The 20,948-nt window shown below is 43.4% G+C and overlaps 1 protein-coding gene across 4 annotated transcripts in view; it reads left to right on the forward strand.

Annotated features, from left to right (window-relative positions):
• The first annotated feature begins 16 nt into the window (after positions 1 to 16).
• Positions 17 to 20,948, forward strand: part of ZNF365 (zinc finger protein 365) — a 30,204-nt gene continuing 9,272 nt past the window's right edge. For 2 of the 4 annotated variants that reach the window (XM_045291604.1, XM_045291606.1), the window contains exons 1-4: positions 57 to 92; positions 1,212 to 1,294; positions 1,796 to 2,551; positions 19,096 to 19,276. In XM_045291604.1, the coding sequence (XP_045147539.1) occupies positions 1,293 to 1,294; positions 1,796 to 2,551; positions 19,096 to 19,276 (939 nt within the window). In that variant the 5' untranslated portion in view covers positions 57 to 92; positions 1,212 to 1,292. Of the gene's footprint in view, positions 93 to 1,211; positions 1,295 to 1,795; positions 2,552 to 19,095; positions 19,277 to 20,948 lie in introns of all 4 variants that reach the window. The other 2 variants (XM_004701111.2, XM_045291605.1) reach the window with 2 other exon arrangements.

The raw sequence follows: 20,948 nt of genomic DNA on the forward strand, positions 1-20,948 counted from the left end.
GCCTGATTTACGGCTCTGCTGAAAACCGCTTCGCTCCCGCAGCATCAGCACCGGCGGCGGCAGGAGGAGCTGCAGCTGCAGCAACAAGTCTGGTGAGTGGCGCCCGCTGGGCATCTGCGCCCGCGGCCCGGCCCCGGGGTGGTAGGACTTAGCGCGGGCCAAGGGGCTGGCCGGGCCTGGCGGCGTGGGGGAAGGGACGGGTCCCCTCCCCGCAGCCCCACTGGGAGTTAGGAGAGCCAGCTTCTCGGCCCCCACCTGCGGGAACTCGGGTGCGCACATATCCACGCTAGCAGCCTCGGGCTAGCACGCAGTAGGGCAAGGTGGGGAGAGTTGGGGACCCCGAGGCCAGGGCATTGCCAGCCTGGCTTGCCCATGCAGATTAAATGAGAGCGTCTCCACCAGCCTTGTAGATTGGGTTTCCATTGGGCCCTTGAAAGCCTACATGACCCAGAATACTAGATTTTCCATTTCCCCATGCAAGAATGGTACCTTACCCCCCATTGCCTCTTAGAATCCGGACCTCCCCTTCTTTCATTTTGGCCCTGCGGTGGCCCAAGGTTTGCACCCCACCTTTAGAAAGCCTGTGGCTGTACAGCCCGGGGAAGCACAGAGAGGTGCCCCTCTCTGGGGCCCAGAGGCTGGAAGCTTTAACCTGGAAGCTTCGCCCGCTCAGCTGGCTGCCCGGAGACCGTTTACACCTCAGTTTATAATTGAGGACCCAGTAAAACGCTTTCCACTGAGATTCTCCCACTTCTTTGAGGGTGGGAGTGGGGCTGCAAATGCCTGTGATATTTAAGTGGAAACCATTCCTGGAGGCATTAGACCTGCACTCCCTGCAGAATTGGTTGGCTAGCAGTCATCTGTTGCTAGGGCTGAGATAATAAATTCCTACAAAGAAACACGAACTTCCTCTGAGCGAAAGAGTTATGCTGATATGCACCTGGTTCAAACAGTGGCCATCTGTAGAGGCTGTCATATTAAAACAGGAACAGATAGAAGACAAATGCTCCCAGAACACTGTATTATAATAAAATCTTGGCCATGGCCACTTATGCCAAATGATCTTTGATGCAGTAAGTCCCCAAATTGCATTAAAGCTAAAGCATGGGGGCCTATTACTGTCAAAGGTAACACATTGAATGCTGTCATCCCAGCGGTAATTAAAAGACATGAAAGGTAAAAATATCTCACGTTGAAATATTTTTTTTCAGTTTGCTTCATGCCTCTGTGCCTAAGTTACAATACAGGGAAGATCCCCAAATTGGCTCTCTTAGGACCTATTTTGACAATCCATGTGAGTTTTCCTCTTTTTTTTTTGCTATTCCTGTTGATCAGGGTGATTTCATTAAGATGGGGCACAGTTTGGTATTTAGTGTTCTGAATTCCGGAGGGCAGGATATGTGAATCCCATGTCTGGATCTGCCCCTGCCAGTGGATTACTGATTTCGCCTACCTGCTCCACTCTTTCTCCTCAGCAAGGGGCGAATGTCACCCACCTTTCCTGTCCTGAAGAGGTCAGATGCTAAATCTTTTGTGTCTCTGTGGGTCATAGAGTTTCTGTCGCCACTACTCCACACTGGCCTAACAATGCAAAAGCAGGCAACACGGAAACAAATGGATGTGGCTGGATTTAGGCCGCGGGCTGTAGGTTTTACTTGTGACATTGAGTTCATGTAAAAGTCATTCGAAGTCCAGAAGCCTCTGCTCTATGGGAGATAGGCAGCGGCAGTCATTTTGGTAGGAGTTTTTAAACAGGCCTATGAGCGGCATGCTTTTTGTCCCCCTCCCTCCCCAGGACTCCCAGAGTAATGCAGCAGAAGGCCTTTGAGGAAAGCAGATATCCCTGGCAGGAGTCCTTAGAGAATGTTGCTGTGTGCCTGCCATTCCGCTGCCCGAGGTGTGGAGACCACACCAGATTCAGGAGCCTGTCGTCCTTGAGGGCCCATCTGGAGTTCAGTCACAGCTACCAGGAAAGAACCCTGCTGACAAAATGCAGCCTCTTCACCTCCCTCAAAGACACAGACCTTGTCACTTCGGTGGAACCGCTGAAGCAGGTGAAGTTACAGAGCAGTGGCAGCGTGGTGAAGCAGAAGCCGAGCTATGTGAACCTGTATAGCATTTCCCATGACCACTCAAAGGACAGGAAGCCATTTGAGGTGGTGGCGGAGAGGCCTGTGTCCTATGTGCAGACCTATACTGCGATGGACCTGCGTGCAGACTCGCTGGACGGACCACGGTCGAGTCCTGGACTTCCCACCTCTGACACCAAAGCTGCTTTTGAGGCCCACGTCCGAGAAAAGTTCAACCGCATGGTGGAGGCTGTGGATAGGACCATTGAGAAGCGCATCGATAAACTCACCAAAGAGTTGGCTCAGAAAACTGCCGAGCTCTTGGAAGTCCGGGTGGCTTTTGTGCAGCTGACGCAGAAAAAGCAGGAAGTTCAGAGGCGAGAGCGGGCCCTGAATAGACAGGTGGACGTAGCGGTGGAGATGATCGCCTCGCTGAGGCAACGCCTGACGGAATCGGAAGAAGAGCTGCTTAGGAAAGAAGAGTAAGTGACACGGAGACAGGATGGTAGCCCTATTGCTGTAGGCATTCCTTCCCGCACGCACATCGCCAGTCTGTGTTAAGCAAGTTTTGGGGGTTTGGGTTTGGGTTTGGTCTGGTTTGGGGCACGTCTCCTTGTCTGCGTTCTTCATCGATAACGTTAAATCAAAGAACCACCAGGTTGTTCGTATTGCTAACCCTCTTGGTGCCTGGTCTTCGATCTACTGCTGAAAAACTCAGTCATTGAAAAGCCACTGGAGCACAGTTCTACTGTGACACAGGTTGCTCTGCGTGGAGTGGGCGGGATGGCAACTGGTGGTAGCCGTGCATGACCTGCACCCTGGCATCATGGCATCAGCACGTCGCGATCTTTCTCATCTTGGAATGCATACACTACAGATGTGTTTAGACAAAGGAGTTGGGCAGTCTGAGGGTACTGGAATCCAATCCTAGTACCAACTGGTGAGCAAGGGTGAATGGATTGGGAAGGCAGACAGGACAGGCAGACCGGTGAACTTTTCCTTCATTGACCATCTCCAGTTATAAACACCAGAACATGAGCTATTGTCTTATTCAAGTAAAAAAGTATGCACTAAATGTGAATAATTTAGACCTCTCTGCTATTTTGGAATATTTGCCCAAGTTAATTAAAAGTCAGTAACTAAGACTCGATTTGACTATGAATTATGAGTAGAGGAAGGAAACACTAGGAAGCCCAGAGGAAAGACCTTCAGGTATTCTTATATTTCTATAGCTTAAGTTTGAGAATTTTCTGCTTTTTATAAACTGTCTCTTAAGCCTTGCCTCCTTGCAAAGAGTTGGCGGTGGGTTTTACAAGTTACAGAAGCCATTGCTGTGAAAAGCATAACAACCAGGGAAGCGTTTTCTCATCAGTAAGCTTGGATTCATCCCAAACTAGAAAAATAGGAGAGGGTTTCAAAAAGTCTGTGGAAGAAATGGAACGAGAAGAGAATGTAATTTGTGCGTGAGCTTTCGAAGCTCCGGCACACATGCCACACTGTCATGCATTTCCCCAATACCGAGCATTGAATTTCCTTTTAAATAAAGGTGCAGACTTCATGAGGTCAAAGGACAAGAAAATTGATAGACTAAAGCATCCTAGCAGGTGGCTTTTGAAATAATTTTAAGTCTATTTTAGAGATTGATTTAATTTCATATTTTTCTAGCCCTTTGGCACTCTTGTACCTTGTGTTGGTTGTCTCTTGAAATGTAGTAATTAAAGCTTCTTCCATTTGGTTCGAGGATGAGAAGTACTATATTTTAAAGAGATCATCACTTGCTATCACTAAATGCTTACATTTTACCTACAGGGAAAGTCTGCTCTGCTCAGACTAGACATTTTTTAATTACATAGTTAGGATAGATTTGAATAAGCCAGTGATTTGCTTTGCTCCTAGGGAAATGATCTTTAATAAAAAATGTTTCTCTATTGGCCTTTAGTGCTCATTGGTAGAAAATTAGTGCCTTGATGCGCGTTGGTCACCGGGTCAACTAACCCAGTGCCACTGGAAAAATGGCAGAGGGGGTTGCCCTATGTACAGTATAAAGCCTAAAATTAATGTTTGCTTCAAGAGCAGTGAGCTTAAAAGACAGATTACTTTTTTTCCCCTTTACCTTATTAAATCATTTTGTTAGATGTTGAGTTGCTGACCACAAGGCTGGTGGTTCAAACCCACCAGCCATTCTGTGGAGGAAGGTGTGCCTCTGTCTGCTCCTGTGAACATGTAGTCTCAGAAAACCTGTGAGTTGGAATTGACTCAATGGCAGTGGGCTTTGTGTTAGTACTTTTAAGCGTCGTCATGAACTTGGGATTTAGCGGTAGTGGTTGCCAGGGTTTTGAATCGAATACATTGAGTAGGAGGACCACATCGTTAAAACTCTGAAAGCATTGCCTTTGAGCCAATTCCAACTCATAGAAACTCTACTGGACAAATTGAAGCCCTGGCCCCGCCCTCCTTGCATTTCTGAGACTTTGTATCTTCTCGGGAGCCCGCAGCCTCCTCCCTCTTCCTTGGAGCAGTTGGTGGGTTCAAACCGTGTTCGTTCCAGCTAGCAGCTCAGCATGTAGCCCACTACACCCCCAAGGGACAGATCTCATCGAGGTGCTTAGCTCTAGGTGCTTGCCAAGGTGCTTTTATTATTAGAAGTAACTGTTTACTGAAATAAAAGTCGGGGCCAGGCACAGACCCAGAATAATAAACCAAAGTCGTTTAACACAAAGCCACGGTCTGACACTCATACTCTGGAAACGACTGCTGTTTAGTTCGGTGACTGCCTCCCAGACATCCTTGTGCACATGAAATCATATGGAATTTAACACACATATAGAACTACTGTGATTTTTCCCAAATGAAATCATGACACGTACTATTCTGATATTTGTGTGTTGAGTGTATGACATATCGAAGGCCTCTTTCATGCACTAAATATAGAATTATGTCATTCCTTTTGACTTTTGCATAACATTCCCTGGCATCCTGTATGATGATTTATTTAACCGGTTTGCAATAGATGAATACTTAATTTTGTCCCATTTTCTACCGTTAAAAATAGTGCAGTTAGCGTCCTTGCACATCCTTTTTAAAAAGCACGTTTCTCAGTGCACAGTTCTGTGAATAAATCTGAGGGCAGATTATGAGTTGATTTTTCATATACCAATTTTTCGTTTAACAGAAAAAAATGGAGCTATTAAAAATGCTTTGAATAAAAGCAGAATGAAATGATTAACAAATTTAAATGTAAAATAAGCAGTCTTTTTTTTTTTTTAACCCAGCCTGTCCATTTCTTTATTCAAGCCACAAAGAATCACTTTTTCTGTACATAAAATGAGACTCAAAGAGTCTTGTTTGCAGGGAGGACACTGACGCTCTTGGTCTGAGAAAGCACCTGTGGACAGTAGCTCCAGTGTCTAACGCGTCCATCCCCATCTGAGTGAGGGTGCAGACAGTGCCAGCAGCCATCTGCCACTCTGCCAATAGCAGGGTTGCTTTGACTGAGCTGCTTAGCTGGGGCATGCCCTTTTTCTCTCACCTCTCATTGGGAGTCCTTCGAGCTGTGGCTTCCACCAAAGTGTCGACCTTCCCAGAAACAAGAGACCATGTTTGGCCAAGGGCAAATCAAAGCGCTGTTCTCCCTGCTACACCACTTGCCTTTCCGTTGATTTCCACCTCCTGATGACTCCATGTTTGCAGAGACCTGTGCTCTGTAGAATTTGCAAGGCTGGGGCTTTAGGAAATAAATCACCAGGCCATTCTCTTGAGGACCCTCCAGGAAGATTTGAATCGCCAGCCTTTCAGTGAATAGGCTGCGCATTAGCTCTTAGCACAACCCAGGGACTCTTCTCCCTTGCCAAACAGGTCCAGATGGGCTCTCTGAACTCATTTTTAGGAGCAAGTGGGTTGTGAAGGTCCTATTAGAGATTGACTTACGCTCTCTAAAATACCGAGGATTGTTTGGGTGAAATTAAAAAGTTGCATGCATCTAGTATTTTAACATTCCTATCAGAGTTTCTTGCTTACAAATCTTTTCTTCAACTTTAAGACCTTTTTTTTTCAAACTCAAACAACTCAAGGCTATCTGTCCCTAGGTTGCCTCTGCGAGGCCGAATCACCTCAGCTTGCATATGTACTATTGTAGACAAGGGGTTTTGCGTTGGTGATGTTTCATAGCGGTGAGCCTCCTTGTAGCTCAGTAGATAGGTGTTTATAGATGTGTGTCAGACATGCCCAAGAGTGAAGTTGTTCATCACCCTTACAAAGTCTGTAGCCTTAAAAGTTCAATGCAAGTGGGTATTTACTTATTCAAGAGCACGGAGAACTGATGGGTTGCCCTGCCCGTAATCAGGTAAATCAATCCCAGCCAGCCTTGTTGTCAGGTATCCCTTCACAAGAAAGGACATTCTTAGATTGTAGCAGAGCTCCTGAAATTTGGAGAGCTTCCGAGTGATAATAACCCTCAATTTACTTAACCGCTTGTCCTCTGATGAGGAGGGGAAAGTCCTGAGAATATCTGTGATGTGCCGGGCACTGTGCTTAGATTGGGTAGATGAGTGATGGCAGGGCTGGACAATTCTCGGTGATTTTCTTCCAGGAGTGTATGCTCTGTGTTGATGTTAGATGCTGCTGGGTTGCTTCTGACCACATTGACCCCATGCATCTCAGAAGGCAACACTGCCTGGTCCTGCACAAGCCTCCCAACTGTGCTATGTTTGAGCCGTTGTTTAACTGTTCAATCAGCTCATCTCATTAAGAGTCTCCCTCCTTTCTGACGACCTTCTCCTTTACTAATCAGGTTCCTCTTTGCCAGGAACCGCTTCCTCCCAAGTTCAGAGTCTATGAGACTCAGAGTCTTGTCGTCTTCACTTCTCAGGAACATTTGGGCTGTGCTTCTTCCACTACAGATCTACTTGTTCTTCTTACAGTGCATGGTATAGATGGATTCATTTAATTTATATAATGTTAATCATTTTATTGGGGGCTCATACAACTCTTAACACAATCCATACATTGATTGAATCAGGCGTGTTTGTACGTATGTTGCCTTCATTCTTTTCTAGACATTTACTTTCTATTGAACCCTTGGTATCAGCTCCTCTCCCCCCACTCCTCATGACCCCTGATAGATTGTGCATTGTTATTTTTTTCATCTCTCACAACGACCGCTGTCTTCTTTCCCCCAGGTTTTCTGTTCGCTGTCTCCTTTCCCCCAGGTTTTCTGTTGTTCTTCCCCTTGTAGAGGGGTGTTGATCATTGTGATCATTGTGATTGGTTCCCCCTTTCTCTCTTCATCTCCTTCTCTTTCCCCCTACCCTTCTGGTATCACTATTCCCACTCCTGTTCCTGGATTCTGTGTGTCTTGAACTCCCATCTCTTATCTATACCTGAGTACATGTTCCGGTCCAGTCTGAATTGAGAAGCAGCAGTGGAGTCACGGTAGTGGGGGCTGAGGAAGCCTCAAGGAACCAGAGGAATGTATTTCATCAATGCTTTAATACAATCTGGTGACTCATCCCTTCCCTGTGGCTTCTCTGTGGGGAGATTGTTCCATTGTCTACAGATGGGCTTTGGATCTCTGCTCCAACCCTCCTCGTTCTCAACAATATGTTTTTGCTTGTTATGTGTCTGCTGATGCCTATTACCCGTCCCTATGAGTCCTCATGATTGCACTGGCAGTGTGCTTCTTCCATGTGGACTTGTTGCTTCCCTGGTGAATGGTGGCTTGTGTAACTTCAAGCCTTTAAGACCCCAGACGCTATATATTTTAGTCGCAGGGCACCATCCATGGTATATATTTAAAACATTGTGTTGGAATCAATATTCTTCCATCACGCTATAATGCAAAGGCATTGGTTATTCTTCAGTCTTCCTTATAGATTTATAGACCAACTGGTGTATCGTCCTGAGTTGTGTGAAAACATCATGGCTTGGGGTGGATTCACCTGGGTCCTCAAAGTGATGTCTTTGTTTTTAATACTTTAAAATGATCTTTTGCAGCAGATTTGCTAAGCACAAGGTGTCACTTGATTTTTTTTTTGACTGCTGCTTCCATAGATGTTGATTGTGGATCCAAGTCAAAGGAAATTCTGGAGAACATCATTCTTTTCTCCGTGTGTCATAAAACCGCTTATTGGTTCCGTTGTGACTGTGTTGCCTGTGGGTTGAGGTGCGCTCCATGTTGAAGTCTGTAGTCTCTGATCTTCTTCACTTGCAGCATGCAAGCTGGTGTCTTCTGCATGTTGCAGGTTGTTAATGACTCCTTCTCCGATCCCGCGGCTGCATTCTTCTTCATATAGCTCACCTTCTCATCTTACATGCTCAGCATACAGATTGAGTAAGTGAGGGAAAGAATATAACCCTGACACATCTTTCTTGACTTTTAACTGTCTTGTTTGGTTCAAAAACTACCTCTTGGTCTACAGGAGAGCTTTAAGAAATTCATAGAAAAATGGAATTAAAAGACAGTGGAATTTTCCCACATACTGTTTGAAGCCTCCTCATGAACACAATTAAGTCTTATGGAACTTCCTCTCATCCCAATGTCCATACTTTGCTATGATCCACATAGTTTGAATGCCTTTCCATAGTCAAAACACCAATAAGTATCTTTCTGGTATTCTCTGCTTTCAACCAAGAGCCATCTGACATCATCGATGCTATTCCTCGTTTCATGTCTTCTTCTGAACCCGGCTTGAATATCTGGCAATTCCCTGATGATATACTGCTGCAGATACGTTTTAATTTTCTTTAGCCAAATTTTACTTGCACGTGACATTAATGATATTGTTGGATAATATCTGGATTCTGTTGGTTTGCCTTTCTTTGCAATGAGCACAGAGATAGGAAGTCAGCTGGCCATGTATCTGCCTTCCAGATTTCTTGCCGTAGATGAGTTTACGCTTCCTGAATTGTACCCATTTGCTGAAACATTTCAATATATTTCAACTGGCAGTCCATCAATTCCTGGAACTTTGTTGACCAATATCACCAATGCAGCTTAGGCGTCGTCTTTCTGTACCATCAGTTCTTGATCACATGCTACTTCCTGCAATGGTTGACGGCCAACCAATTCTTTTTTGGTAAAATGATTGTGCTCTACATAGGTAGAATAAGATATACCCATGAATGTACCAGTCTTCAGACTCAGAACAAATGCTGAAGTCTAACCGAGTTCCAAGTTGGCCAAACATTAGACAGCACATTTTTCTACATGGAGAGGCTTTACAAAGGGAGTGAGGAGGGTGGGACTTGCCTTTATGGCAAGTGGGCAGTGATAGTGAAGGAATGGAAGGCTGGGGCTGTTGGCTCTGGCCTCTGAAGGGGCCGTGTAACTTTAGATCTGGAAGACTAGCCCTGTCTCCTCAGGATAACACACAGTCCTTTTAAAGATGAGGTAAATAAGACCTAGAGCAATGGCATGACACCCAGAGAACATAATTTAATAACAAAGCTGAAACTGGAACCCAATTCCCTGTCCTTCTGCCTAGTCCTTTGTGCCCATTATTAATTCCCTCCCTCCCAGCCAGAGTTTTGAAAGTAGATTTACCCAAAGCATAAAGACTTACATAATGCTGAATCTGGCCCATTTTGCTATTTTGCCTTTTGCTATTTTGAGAGCCCTGCCGTGGTGACATCATTTTTTTCAGATGTGATTAGAGAAGATGTCAGCTGGCAATAACTGTGTTGGGAAGTGGGCAAATGGCAGCATTATCAGTACAGTCATGATACTGTGCTTCTAGAAAACCCAGCCTATATTTTGTCTTTGTCATCCAACCAGGGTTTTTAATTTGACTCTTGGGGTGTCCATGCCCAGTTTGGGTAGGGCATATTCCTCACGAGCTTATGATTGTGCTGAGGGGCCTCTCTGTGGCCCCATTTTGTATTTCTAAACTTCCCTTATGAGCTGTGATAGATAGAAGGTAGTTGTCATCTTCCTTCCTTTTCTTCCCTTTCTTCCTTCATTGTTTTTTGTGTGTTCAGCCCAGAAGGGAAGTCTTTATTGCATGCATGCTGACTGCTAGGTCATGCAGTCTCACTTTGCGCCTTCATGAAACCTGTGGACTAGAAGGGAAATAGGTAGCACAGATCTTGGTTGTATTTTGTTACTGCTGAGTCTCTCCCACTCACGGCAACCCCAAATATAACAAGGAAGCATTGAGCAGTCTTGACCCGTCTTCATGATCACTGATAGGTTTGAGTCCGTTGCTGTGGCTATTGTATCAAGCAGAGAAATAGGGATTTGTTAAATGATACCAGTGGGACCAAACTGAACTGGAAGTGCCCTTTTAGGTTTCTATCCAAAGCTGGTTGTGGAACAGTAGCCTATCGAAGGCAAGTTTGACTTGATAACTTGTTAACTTGATAACCATATTGCAGTGTAATGATACCATTTTAAAATTTCTATCATCTAAAGTAATGAGTAGACAGCTTCATCTCCAGACTGATCCAGAGCTTGGGAGGAGGGCACACAAAATTGTGTTAGATGTAATTTAGAGGAACAGAGAGGGCCTCTTTGATCTACATTGTCAATGCAAGTGAACTCTTTTCTTTACACACTATGTTCCATGCAGACATACAAACAATGTCATGTTAACGAGATGTCCAACCTCTTAAGTACGTGGATTTGGATACCCAGGAATTTTTTTCTGTTTTGTTTCCCTCTCTTCCCCTCTCCACCTTCCTTCTCTCTCTCCTGCTTCTCCGTTTTTCCACTCCCCCTTGAAAGAGCTGAAGGCTTTAGAATATAGTGTTGATTGAATTAGAGCCAATAAAGATAGTTTTATTTTCTTATTTGAGCTGCTTTTTTCTTGATGAGACATACATACTTCTTGGTTTATTCAAAGGTGCCAAAAAATAAAGATGAGGCAAAGGGCCAGCAAAAGTCTCCATGTCTCATGTGGCTCAGACATATGTCTGGAACATAGATTCCACCCCATGGGGCCATGCAGAGGGCACGAGCTGACTCTGTGCTCCAAGGTTGCAGCCAGGCTCCTGGGGCTCAGAGAGGTTGATTCCAGCTTTCAGATTTGCCTCGTGGCTGACATTACCGTCTGCCTGAGGTGCTCTGTGATCAATAGCTAGACTATTTTTAGCCAGAGGTATTTTTACCATTGCATATACCTCTGAAAATCAGGTTCATAAATCAGTAATATAAGATGAAATTTAAATAACTTGGTAGAGATTTGCCTTTGGGAGAAGCAGCTGATGTTAAGTGTTGTGTAAGAATAAAAGAGAAGCATCAACTTTAGCTCCCTCCGTCAACCCTCAAGGAGGTGCCATGATCCCACCCTCAACCCTGTAAGAGGTACCTCAGTTGCTCATTGGTTTTATGCCCTAGAACTTGTCAGGAAAAACAAGGGGGGTCAGGTGGGGGTGGGGTGTGTAGAAAAAATAAGAAGAAAGGAAAGAAATCTCTAGATACTATGTCTGCTAAAATTTTTAAACTAGGGATGAAATTGTACCTTGCATGCATCTAGCAGAAAGCAGTTGAACACTCTGGGTTTTTTTAGACCCCTGTTGGTTCCTGGAGGTGCCTGGGTGAACAAGCAAAATAGGTACCTGAACTCACTGACTTAGCAGTCTAATCAGATAGATGGCAAAATTAGTTAGAGGGTAACTAAGGATGGAGGTTTGGAAGAGGCAGGTGGGGTGACCTTGGCAGAGGGAGCATATACAAAGGCAAGAATCTGGTCAATGGGAGAATGCAAGAATTCCACTGTGGCTGGAGAAGGGTTGCTTATGTGCAGACCTGTGGTAGGAAATCTTCAGTCTCTTGTCTTGTATTAACTAAACATTATTCAAATGCCTTGCAAAATTGCAGTGAACATGGTGCATTAATACACATTTCCATCAATCCCTATATGATACTCTATGGTGTGGTACTCACATAATTTGCTCTTGACTTTTCTGAATAAACCTAGGCCTTTGGGAAATCCCAGAAAAATTGCATGAGCCAATACTTTGCTTTTCCAAATTAAAATATTAATGGTACTGAAGAGGCTTTTTGACACAGTGCTCCCTTTCATGGTGTGGGCTTCGGATGTCCCAGGATGCTCTTAAGTCCCTGGGATGCTGACAGGTTTCTAGGTCCTCAAAGCCTTCTGCATGACGAGGAACTTGAAGACCAGCCGAGAGTCTCTCCTTATAACATGCTAGTATTTCCTCCTGTAGTATCAAATCTTACTTCAGAGCAGTGTATTTTTTTCAGAGCAGCTTAAAATCTTCCATTTAACAATAGTTGAATTGTTTCATATCTTTAAATAATAAATCAAAGAGGGAACCGGATGTGACATAGAATCAGATAGAGATCATTTCCCCAATTCTGGCTGCATGTCACTCTGGTTCACCCTTATCTTTTCATCCGGCTTTGCAGCTCTCACACTTGGTTCTGACTCACAGAGCCGAGAAAACAAAACGAAACCACACAAGTCTTTTACGGTTCTGCGTGATAGCATCTTGTTATTCTTTTTCTTCATAGCAGTGAGCTCAACTTTGTAATTATATATTTGTGTCTATACTATCTGCTTCTCCTGCTGCACCAGGGTCAGCACATCTGCCCACAGGTCATAGCCCACCCACGGGCTGTTTAAGTGTGACTCATGAGCTAAAAATGTCCAGGAGGAAAAAAATAATCAGAAGAAAAAAGAATTTGTGATAGGAAATTCAAATGTCAGCGTATGCAAATAAAGCTTTGCTGTTACACAGCAATGCATATTCATTTACGTGGCAGTCATGGTAGAGTGGCAGAGTTTGCGTGAATGTGATGGAGATCCCCTAGCCTGCGTATATACTTCAAAGTACTTAACAGTGGGTCTTTTAAAGTGGTGCTTCTCAACCTGAGGGTCGTGACCCCTTTGGCGGTCAAAGGACCCTTTCACAGGGGTCACCTGACTCATAACAGTAGCCAAATGACAGTGATGAAGTAGCAACGAAAATAACCTTATGGTTGGGGCCTCACCACTACATGAGGAACTGTATTAATGGGTCGTGGCATTAGAAAGGTTGTGAACCACTGTTTTCATGAAGAAGTTGGCTGATGCCTGGGCAGGCAGTAAGCTTTCTGAAGATAGCCATGGATTGTGCTCCATCACCAAGCCCAAGACTTGGTGGTGGTGGTATTGTTGCCTGTAGTCAACCTGTAATCACTGATTCGTGGTGATCTCACGCTGGCCCGTCCTATGCCACCGCATGATCAGTAGCAGTTCAAACCATTGTAATCAGCTAAAGGATCATCCCACAGAATTGTTCTAGTTCAAGGTTACAAGAGGGGCTCAGGTCTGCAGTCTCTTGGAGGCCTCATTTTAACTGGTCCAATACGTTGGGGCTAGTTAAAAATTTCAATTTTAGTCCACATTTTGCTCCCATTCTCTCAGTAAAAAGGGCAATAAGAGATCATGGAATTTTCCCATAAACTTTTCTAAAGCCCACTTGTATTGTGTTCCTGATCAGAACAGGCATCTAATTCTGTTCTCAGAGTGGATGGGATCAGGTCTCACACTGTTTTTGTCTGACTTCCCTTTTACACCTCTAAAAGGAAATCTGAAGACCCAAAGACCTTTTGGTTTTTGCTGTGGGAGATGATATAAGTATGTTACACTGACTAAATTGTTTAAAATTAGCAATAAGAAACCCATTACATGTTAACATCAATAACAACTAGTTGCTGTCAAGTTGATTCGGCCTCAAGGCCACCCTGTTTATATCAAAGCAGAGCAGTGTGCTGGGGTTTTTGTGAAACGTATCACCAGACCTTTCTTCCAAGGCCCAGCTGGCTCATTCTAGCATCTACATTGAGTCTGTTGCAACTGTGTTGTTTTAGTTCAAGTAAACAAAAAAAGCCCCGCCTCTCATAGATCGATATCTATAGAGCAGGAAAATACAAGGGCATTTTAATAGCCAGTTCAGCTAGTCATGAATATTCCTATTTGAGACAGTACCAAAGTTCTTCAAAGGGTAATTTCTTAAAGGTTAGTTGCAATGTTAAGTCAAAAGCCCTATCAACAAACATTTGGTCCTCGGTTACATTTCTTTTGAAATCAAGTAGTCAATCTTGGGCTCTAAATAGATATTTTGCTGTTTAGGGAGTTTAATTATTAAAGATGGGCTACAAATGCCGTGTGGTTAAACATCTTTCCTTTTCATTTAGATAATTTCTGAATTTCTTTGGGAAGAAATAAGATACCGATCATCCTGATTGAGTAGGAAGTAAAAGAGGAATCCGAAGTCGCACACCTCTTAATTCACAATTAAGATTGTTTTCATTTTATAAGAATAGCCTATGGGAATATGGAGCTTTTTCAGCATTTGTATATCATCTCCTTTAAAACAGGGTCACACAAAGCCACCAGAACTGTTTTAACTGTTGTCTCTCTCTCTCTTTTTTGTTAGCTGATGTGAAATATGCCCGAACTAAAATTAGGTTAGCATTGGTGCCAGGTTGGTTGAAGAATACAAAGGGTATTAGTGTTCAGCTTCCAGGCACAAGACAATTGCATGAACTAGACGAGAAAAAGAGCTTTCTCTTCTATGACGTAGCACTTCACAAGCAGCTCGGAGAATCAATATTAAAAATTTTAAAGTTTTATGTCATAACAGTAGCAAAACATCGCATGATGTTGAAACATAGTCAGTCATAAACTGTATTGTATTCAGATTTGTTCTTGTTTCGGTGGTGGTAATCCTGTGAGAGAAAGCTGTCAGGTGTGTGTGTCTTATTTGCTACATCGTGTATCCCAAATAACCCAGGAATAGTAAGTATGCATGGGTAAAAGACTGGAAAATCGTCACCGAAGTGATAGTAGGTATCTCTGCGTGGTGGGATTAGGGGCCGATTTTGTTCCCTTCCTTAACCTTTTTGAAGATTAATTACAAGACATTTATTGATGTTGAACATAAGCAAAAACTATTGCTATTAGGGTTCCAGTTTTAAGATTCATGGGTTTATTCCGGACAAGCCATATTTGAACATGTCTCTGCCATCAGTGGCTGGATAGAACCAATTCTCTCAGGTACACACGTGCCTTAGTCTCCTCAAAGAAAGGTCTCACCAACACAGTGACTTCCAAGGGGATCTGCCGGCCCATTTAAACTCGAGGCAAGAGAGTTGGGCTCCGACCGTCATAACAACTGGTTTATGGCACACCAAAGGGGTTGGTAGCATTTCTTGTAGGACCCAGGATGATCATGGAGACTAATGCTGAAGATGCTGAAAACTGCAAACTGCCTTGGTGAAGAAAAGGCCAGGAAAGTTACACCAAGAATTGGTTTCCGTTAGGACAATGTACCTGCTCATTCTTCAAGGGTGGCAAGCATAGTCCTAGGGGAATTTTGTTGGGAAACCTTACCTGGTCTACTCTCCAGCCCTGGTCTTGCCCCTTCAGATGTTTTTGCTTAAAGTTTTATAAATCGGGGACGAAATGGAGAATAAAAATCAAGTGGCAATTAAGAAGGAATAGATATTATGCCACATGGGTTTTGGGCTCCCACTGCCCTCCATAGCCTTCTACAAAGTGGGTGTTGATAACTTTAGCTCTGGTACTTTTCTCTTCACCATACTCGAATATTATGATTGTCATCGTTGTATCACACAAGCTGTTGTGCTTCTTCTGTGTGTACTTAGTGGACTTCTCGCTAAGATGGCTGCTTGTTTGAATACAAGCTTTTAAGACCACAAGCACTATTCGGATTCATAGCCAGGCACCATCTACTATCTTCCCCACACTTTGCTATAGCATCCTTATCTTCAGTGATATTTTCATGAAGGTTTGTGTTGAGCATGGCCACGATAAACCCATGCCTGGATATATGCTTTTTTATTTTTTTATTTGCTGTACCTTGGGAGTTAATACATATGTCATATCAATCCACAGTTCAATCCTGCCAAACATGATTGTACGATTGTTTCCATAATCAGTCTCTAAACATATTTTTCCTTCATGGACTTCTTGACATCATCTCTTTCTTATTTCCCCCAAACCCTTGTTATATTTTCTCCTCTCCTATAGGCTCAACTTCACCGGGTTTCATTTGCTGAAAAACAAATCAGGAACAGCTTCAAGCGAGGGACCCCCATGGTGGCACCCCTCTGAGATACACCTTAATAGTAAACATGCATAAGCATAATGTAACAGGATGGCCGTCACAGGATTGCTAGAATAATGTGTAGCTTAATACAGCATACCAGGTGTTGATATAGCCAGATCTTGTTTGTCTCCCAACCAACAGTACACTGCTCTTGGTACCGCTATCTTCTGCTTCCTCAGGACACCACGTGTGTTTTGGCTTCAGTCCTCAGGACACACGTGTGTCTGAGGTAGAGACCAGTTCATTCAGTAGAGTTCCTGGCTGCAGATTATCTAGTCAGACTGAGCTGAGGGTCCACACATTCTAGCCAAAGGCAAGACTCTCAAACAGCCTTACTGTCAGGCAGAGACCATTTTACTCTTGATCATGCTGGATCGAACTTGATACTTGGGCCATTAACCTCCCCCCACCCCCTCCTATAGACACGAGCTAAATTTGTACTGGGGGCAAGTATCTCTCACTGGTTCCATGACACACATTTCCTCCCTGCCCTTTTAAATGGTGATGGGGGTCTCTTCCTTCTTGTACATTATTTGTATTTTTGTCTTTACAGTTTATGATTTTAGCCTTACCACCTTAGTATGATTTTGTATTTTATTGTTTTCTGTTGAGTTTCACAGCACAGGAGGAGTGGATGCATAATGAGAATAACTGACACAAGGGTTTATCGGGAATGCAGGTGTGTGTGTGTGTGTGTGTGTGTGTGTGTGTGTGTGTGTGGGGGACGGGGGGCAATTGTAGGGAGGGAAAGGGGATTCTGGGAGTAAATAATGGAGGTGGTAGTGAGTGGGGGAGCACTAGAAGTGATTGTGATTGCACAACCCATGTTAAAGGCGATTTATCCACAATGCTCTTTTATATAATTGATTGATTGCACTATTATATGTAAATTAGGTACGAATAAAACTATTGGAAAACAAATATATTTTGTTTTACCTTTCCATAAAATTTTTTTAAAAAAGAAAGAAAAGCTAGTGGAAAGATCAGCTTGGGCTCACTGATGTTTGCACAATGGTTTTTTCCTTTTTTTTAGTATTATTTTTTTGGAAAGCTCCCTTGTGAAACTAAGACAATTGCATGACTGAAAGAACTTGTCTCCATCCGTCTACTGATCACAGAGACATGTTTGACTATGTTTTTAAAAAAATAAACTTATGCACTTAGAAACTGGAAATCAGACAAAGAAGGACTAGAGAAGGCAACGTGTTTGACTGACCCTCCAGAGAGTAGAAGAACAGCATCAGAGTAGATTTAAAAACGACCATTTGTTAATCTGAACAAAAAAGACAAATGGGGGAATGAGCAAGTGTTTAGAATTTTAGTTTTTGCATGTTAAACATGGTCAGAAAAATGAAGGTTCAGAGAGGTTTTGAAGACACAGAACAGAGATGTTAATCTTCAAGGGGCGGGGAAATTACAGAATTTGTTAACTCCCAAGGGGGTGGCAGAACATATACAAGGGCGGCTAAAGGATCTCTGTGATCTCTTACTAATTTAGAAAGCAGAATTAAGAGAGCCGTGAAAGCAGACACCTCCTGGGAGTACTGTACTGATAAGGTGGGAGCAGGCTTGAGAATGAGGGCGGGGAAGGAGGCAAGTTGGGAGGGAGGGAGAGGACTGTGTTTGTGTGTGTGGTTTGCTCATAAAGAGACGATTGTGAAGATGGCTACCAAAATGTTCATGGTGATGGTCTCAGGATAGTAGCTTCAGGTGATGTGTATTTCCAGCCTTGTTCATATTTCATGTTACTTGAATTCTTTAAAAATAACATACTGCTTATGAATCAGAAAAAATTATTCTCATACTTTAAAAATGAAAATATAAAATGGTAAGAAAATCACTAGAAATTTTCTGGATTTGTGAATCCACATAGAATTTTATAGAAAAAGAGAGTGAAGTATTTTACTCAACTTTCTAGAAGGGAGACATTTGCCCGTTTCTGCTCTCTGTCAGAAGTAGAATAAACTTTCCCTATGGGCCTTGGGCCTGCCTCAGGCAGGCATTCCTCGGGTTCCTCATACTTAAATAAAAATGTAATAGTGGCTCACTTTCTACAGTGTGGAGATTAGCATAGTATCTTGCTGCTCTATGTTGCTTCTCGATAATTGCTTCTCCCCCAAGAGCCGGACATTTCAAATACATGACAGAACTCGAATCAACGGCCAGGGGCTTACCATCTCATTTTAAATGCCATCTGGAACCCTGGCAGTGACCTCAGAGGCTCTCAGGCTCCCCTTCGGCCATTGCTCCGACTCCTTGCTAAGCCTCAGGCAAAGCTGCACATTCTGGCTCTGGGGTTGCTTGCTCTTCCCCCAGAGGCCTGCAAGATCCGCTGCTTCCTGCACATTTCTGCTCAAGCGTGGCTATTTGCAAAAGGAAGCTCATGACCTTTCTAAACTGTGACCGACTTCTCGTCCTTTGTCACGGTCCTTGCATTGAGCTCGTTTTTTTCTTCTTAGCATTTATCACCAGTGGACACCTCTTTATTTGTATATTTTATAGTGACTGTCTCTATCTGGAGGCAGTGGGTGGGCTACGTCTACAATTATGGAAACACCTAACCAACCCAATTTCCATCGGGTCAGTTCTGGCTCCTGGGGTATCAGTAGAGCTGCGCTCCACAGGCTGATTTATCAGCAGTAGATCACCAGACCTTTTAGCACAGGTGGCTCTGAGTGGACTCAGACCGCCAACTCTTTGATTAGCCACCAAGCATGTTTGCACTGTCCATTGACGCCTCTACAACCACGAGAGATTAACTAAGATGCCTTCTCTACATGCAATCACTTAAATGGATCTCTTTTGTCCCCGGTGGTCACAGTGCATAGAAGAGGTGGTCACAGTGCATAGAAGAGTACCCACTGGATACTTGGTACTCAACACGTATATGTTGCCTGAGTGAATGACTGCCTCATTTCTCTCTTTGTGTTCTGATACTTTTGCCTTGCAGAGAAGTGGTTACATTCAATCATTTCCTGGAAGCAGCAGCCGAGAAGGAGGTCCAAGGGAAAGCTCGACTCCAGGACTTTATCGAGAATCTGCTGCAAAGGGTAGAACTGGCAGAAAAGCAGTTAGAGTATTATCAGAGCCAGCAGGCCGCCGGCCTCTGCCGTGACATCACTGAGCACGTGGTGAGTCACATCCGTTCGATCGTCGAGGGTGTGTCCCTGTATCCGGTGAGACTGACCCAAGAACTGCCAAGGAAACTGGGTGGTGAATCTGTAGACATTAAAGCACGTTTGGGGCCATGCTTACCTTGTAGAAGTGGTAAGGTGTACTCTAGGCACCTGGAAGTATGTAGCATTCTTGATTCACCTTCTCCAGGTCTTTGTTAGTTTTCCTACTTTGGGCCTTGCTCAATTGGTAGACATACTTTTATGTGTATGGGCTAATAAAATTTCAAGTATCCAAAGAAATGACCTCTCCTACTCTTGGTGTTTAAGTATATTAGGAGTTGTTAGAGTTTTGTTGTTGTTATTTTGTTTGGGGGACATGAAGCACTTCAAGACAATCTTAAGAAAGCCTCAGACAAAGCTGCATATTCTTGCTTTGGGTTTGCTCTTAAGAAAGCTTTGTCCTCAGTAAAGTCTGACCCAATGAAATATACTTTCCTTTATTTTGTTTTTCCTTCCTTAATGGGGAAGTAAAAGCAGTTTCTATAGGTTAAACATTCTTAATGTTTAGATAAAATGGTAGTTTTAGAAGAGACTTTTGAATGGTTTCAGAGGCTTGAGAATCCTCCAGAACCTAGATAAGAACTCTGGGTAGGGATGAAGCTGCAAACTCCCATAAATGACTTCCTGAAGATTCAAGATGACTAGTGATCTCTGTCGCACATGTCCATTGGGGGCATAATTCTCACTGCGTGCTGAGGGAGTCACTGTGAACAAGGTAGATGAGTCGAGGCTTTCATGAACCTTGCAATCCAAGAAGGAGAGTGACAGCAAGTAATAAAGGCCTCCAGGCATCCCTTACAGATATTTATGAACCCATCCTTGGGAAGAATGAATACATGTAACCGTGTGTTAGGTGAGAGCGATGGGTAAATTGCTATCTGCACCGTCCCTTTGGCATAATAAACAACAGAGCCAATATAAGATTTTTTGAAGCCTCAAAGTCATTTGCTTATGATATTTTCATTATTTAGTGCTCTGTACTTATGCTTACCTCCTTCCCCAAAGAGTTTCGATTCTTTCTTACCCCACCTAAAATGGACGGTACTACTTTTTAAACATTCATCTCAAGGAAATGTTTGTGCCAGCAGAACTGCTATTGGCTGATGTCAAAGTGTAGTGTTGCTTTCTGCAAGCCAAACTGAAAAGGACTTGATTAAATAACAAAATGAATTATTGAAAAGAAATGGACTGAGAGTAGATGAAAGAAGAAGGATGGGAGAAAGAGTGTGAAGAAAGGTGGGGCGGGGTACAATAGAAAGGAGGGGCAGAAGGGAAATAAATGAAGAAGTTGCACATGATTCTTACTATAATGATGGACAGTCAACCTTAGAGCAATATAGTAACCCCAGAATTTTCTAGTCAGGGACCAAAAAAAAAAAAAAATCAGAGAGTCAATTGCAATATCAGTGAGATTTCCATAACTATTCAAAGCGGTTTTATCCATATGGCGTATTAATTGTATTCCTGTGTAGTTCTCTACGCTCTACTTTGTACCAGAATAGATCACAGGAGTGGGATGAATATACCAGTCTGCAGACCCTGAGACCATTTTTCTTTCTTACCTGAACTGTTGCATAATAATAATAAGCATTTTCCAATAAAAGTAGGTATATGGTTTTGCTGTGAT

The sequence above is a fragment of the Echinops telfairi genome, unplaced genomic scaffold (genome assembly GCF_000313985.2).
Source record: "Echinops telfairi isolate 266 unplaced genomic scaffold, ASM31398v2 ScPeMD7_70;HRSCAF=299, whole genome shotgun sequence".
NCBI classification, from domain to species: Eukaryota; Metazoa; Chordata; class Mammalia; order Afrosoricida; family Tenrecidae; genus Echinops; species Echinops telfairi.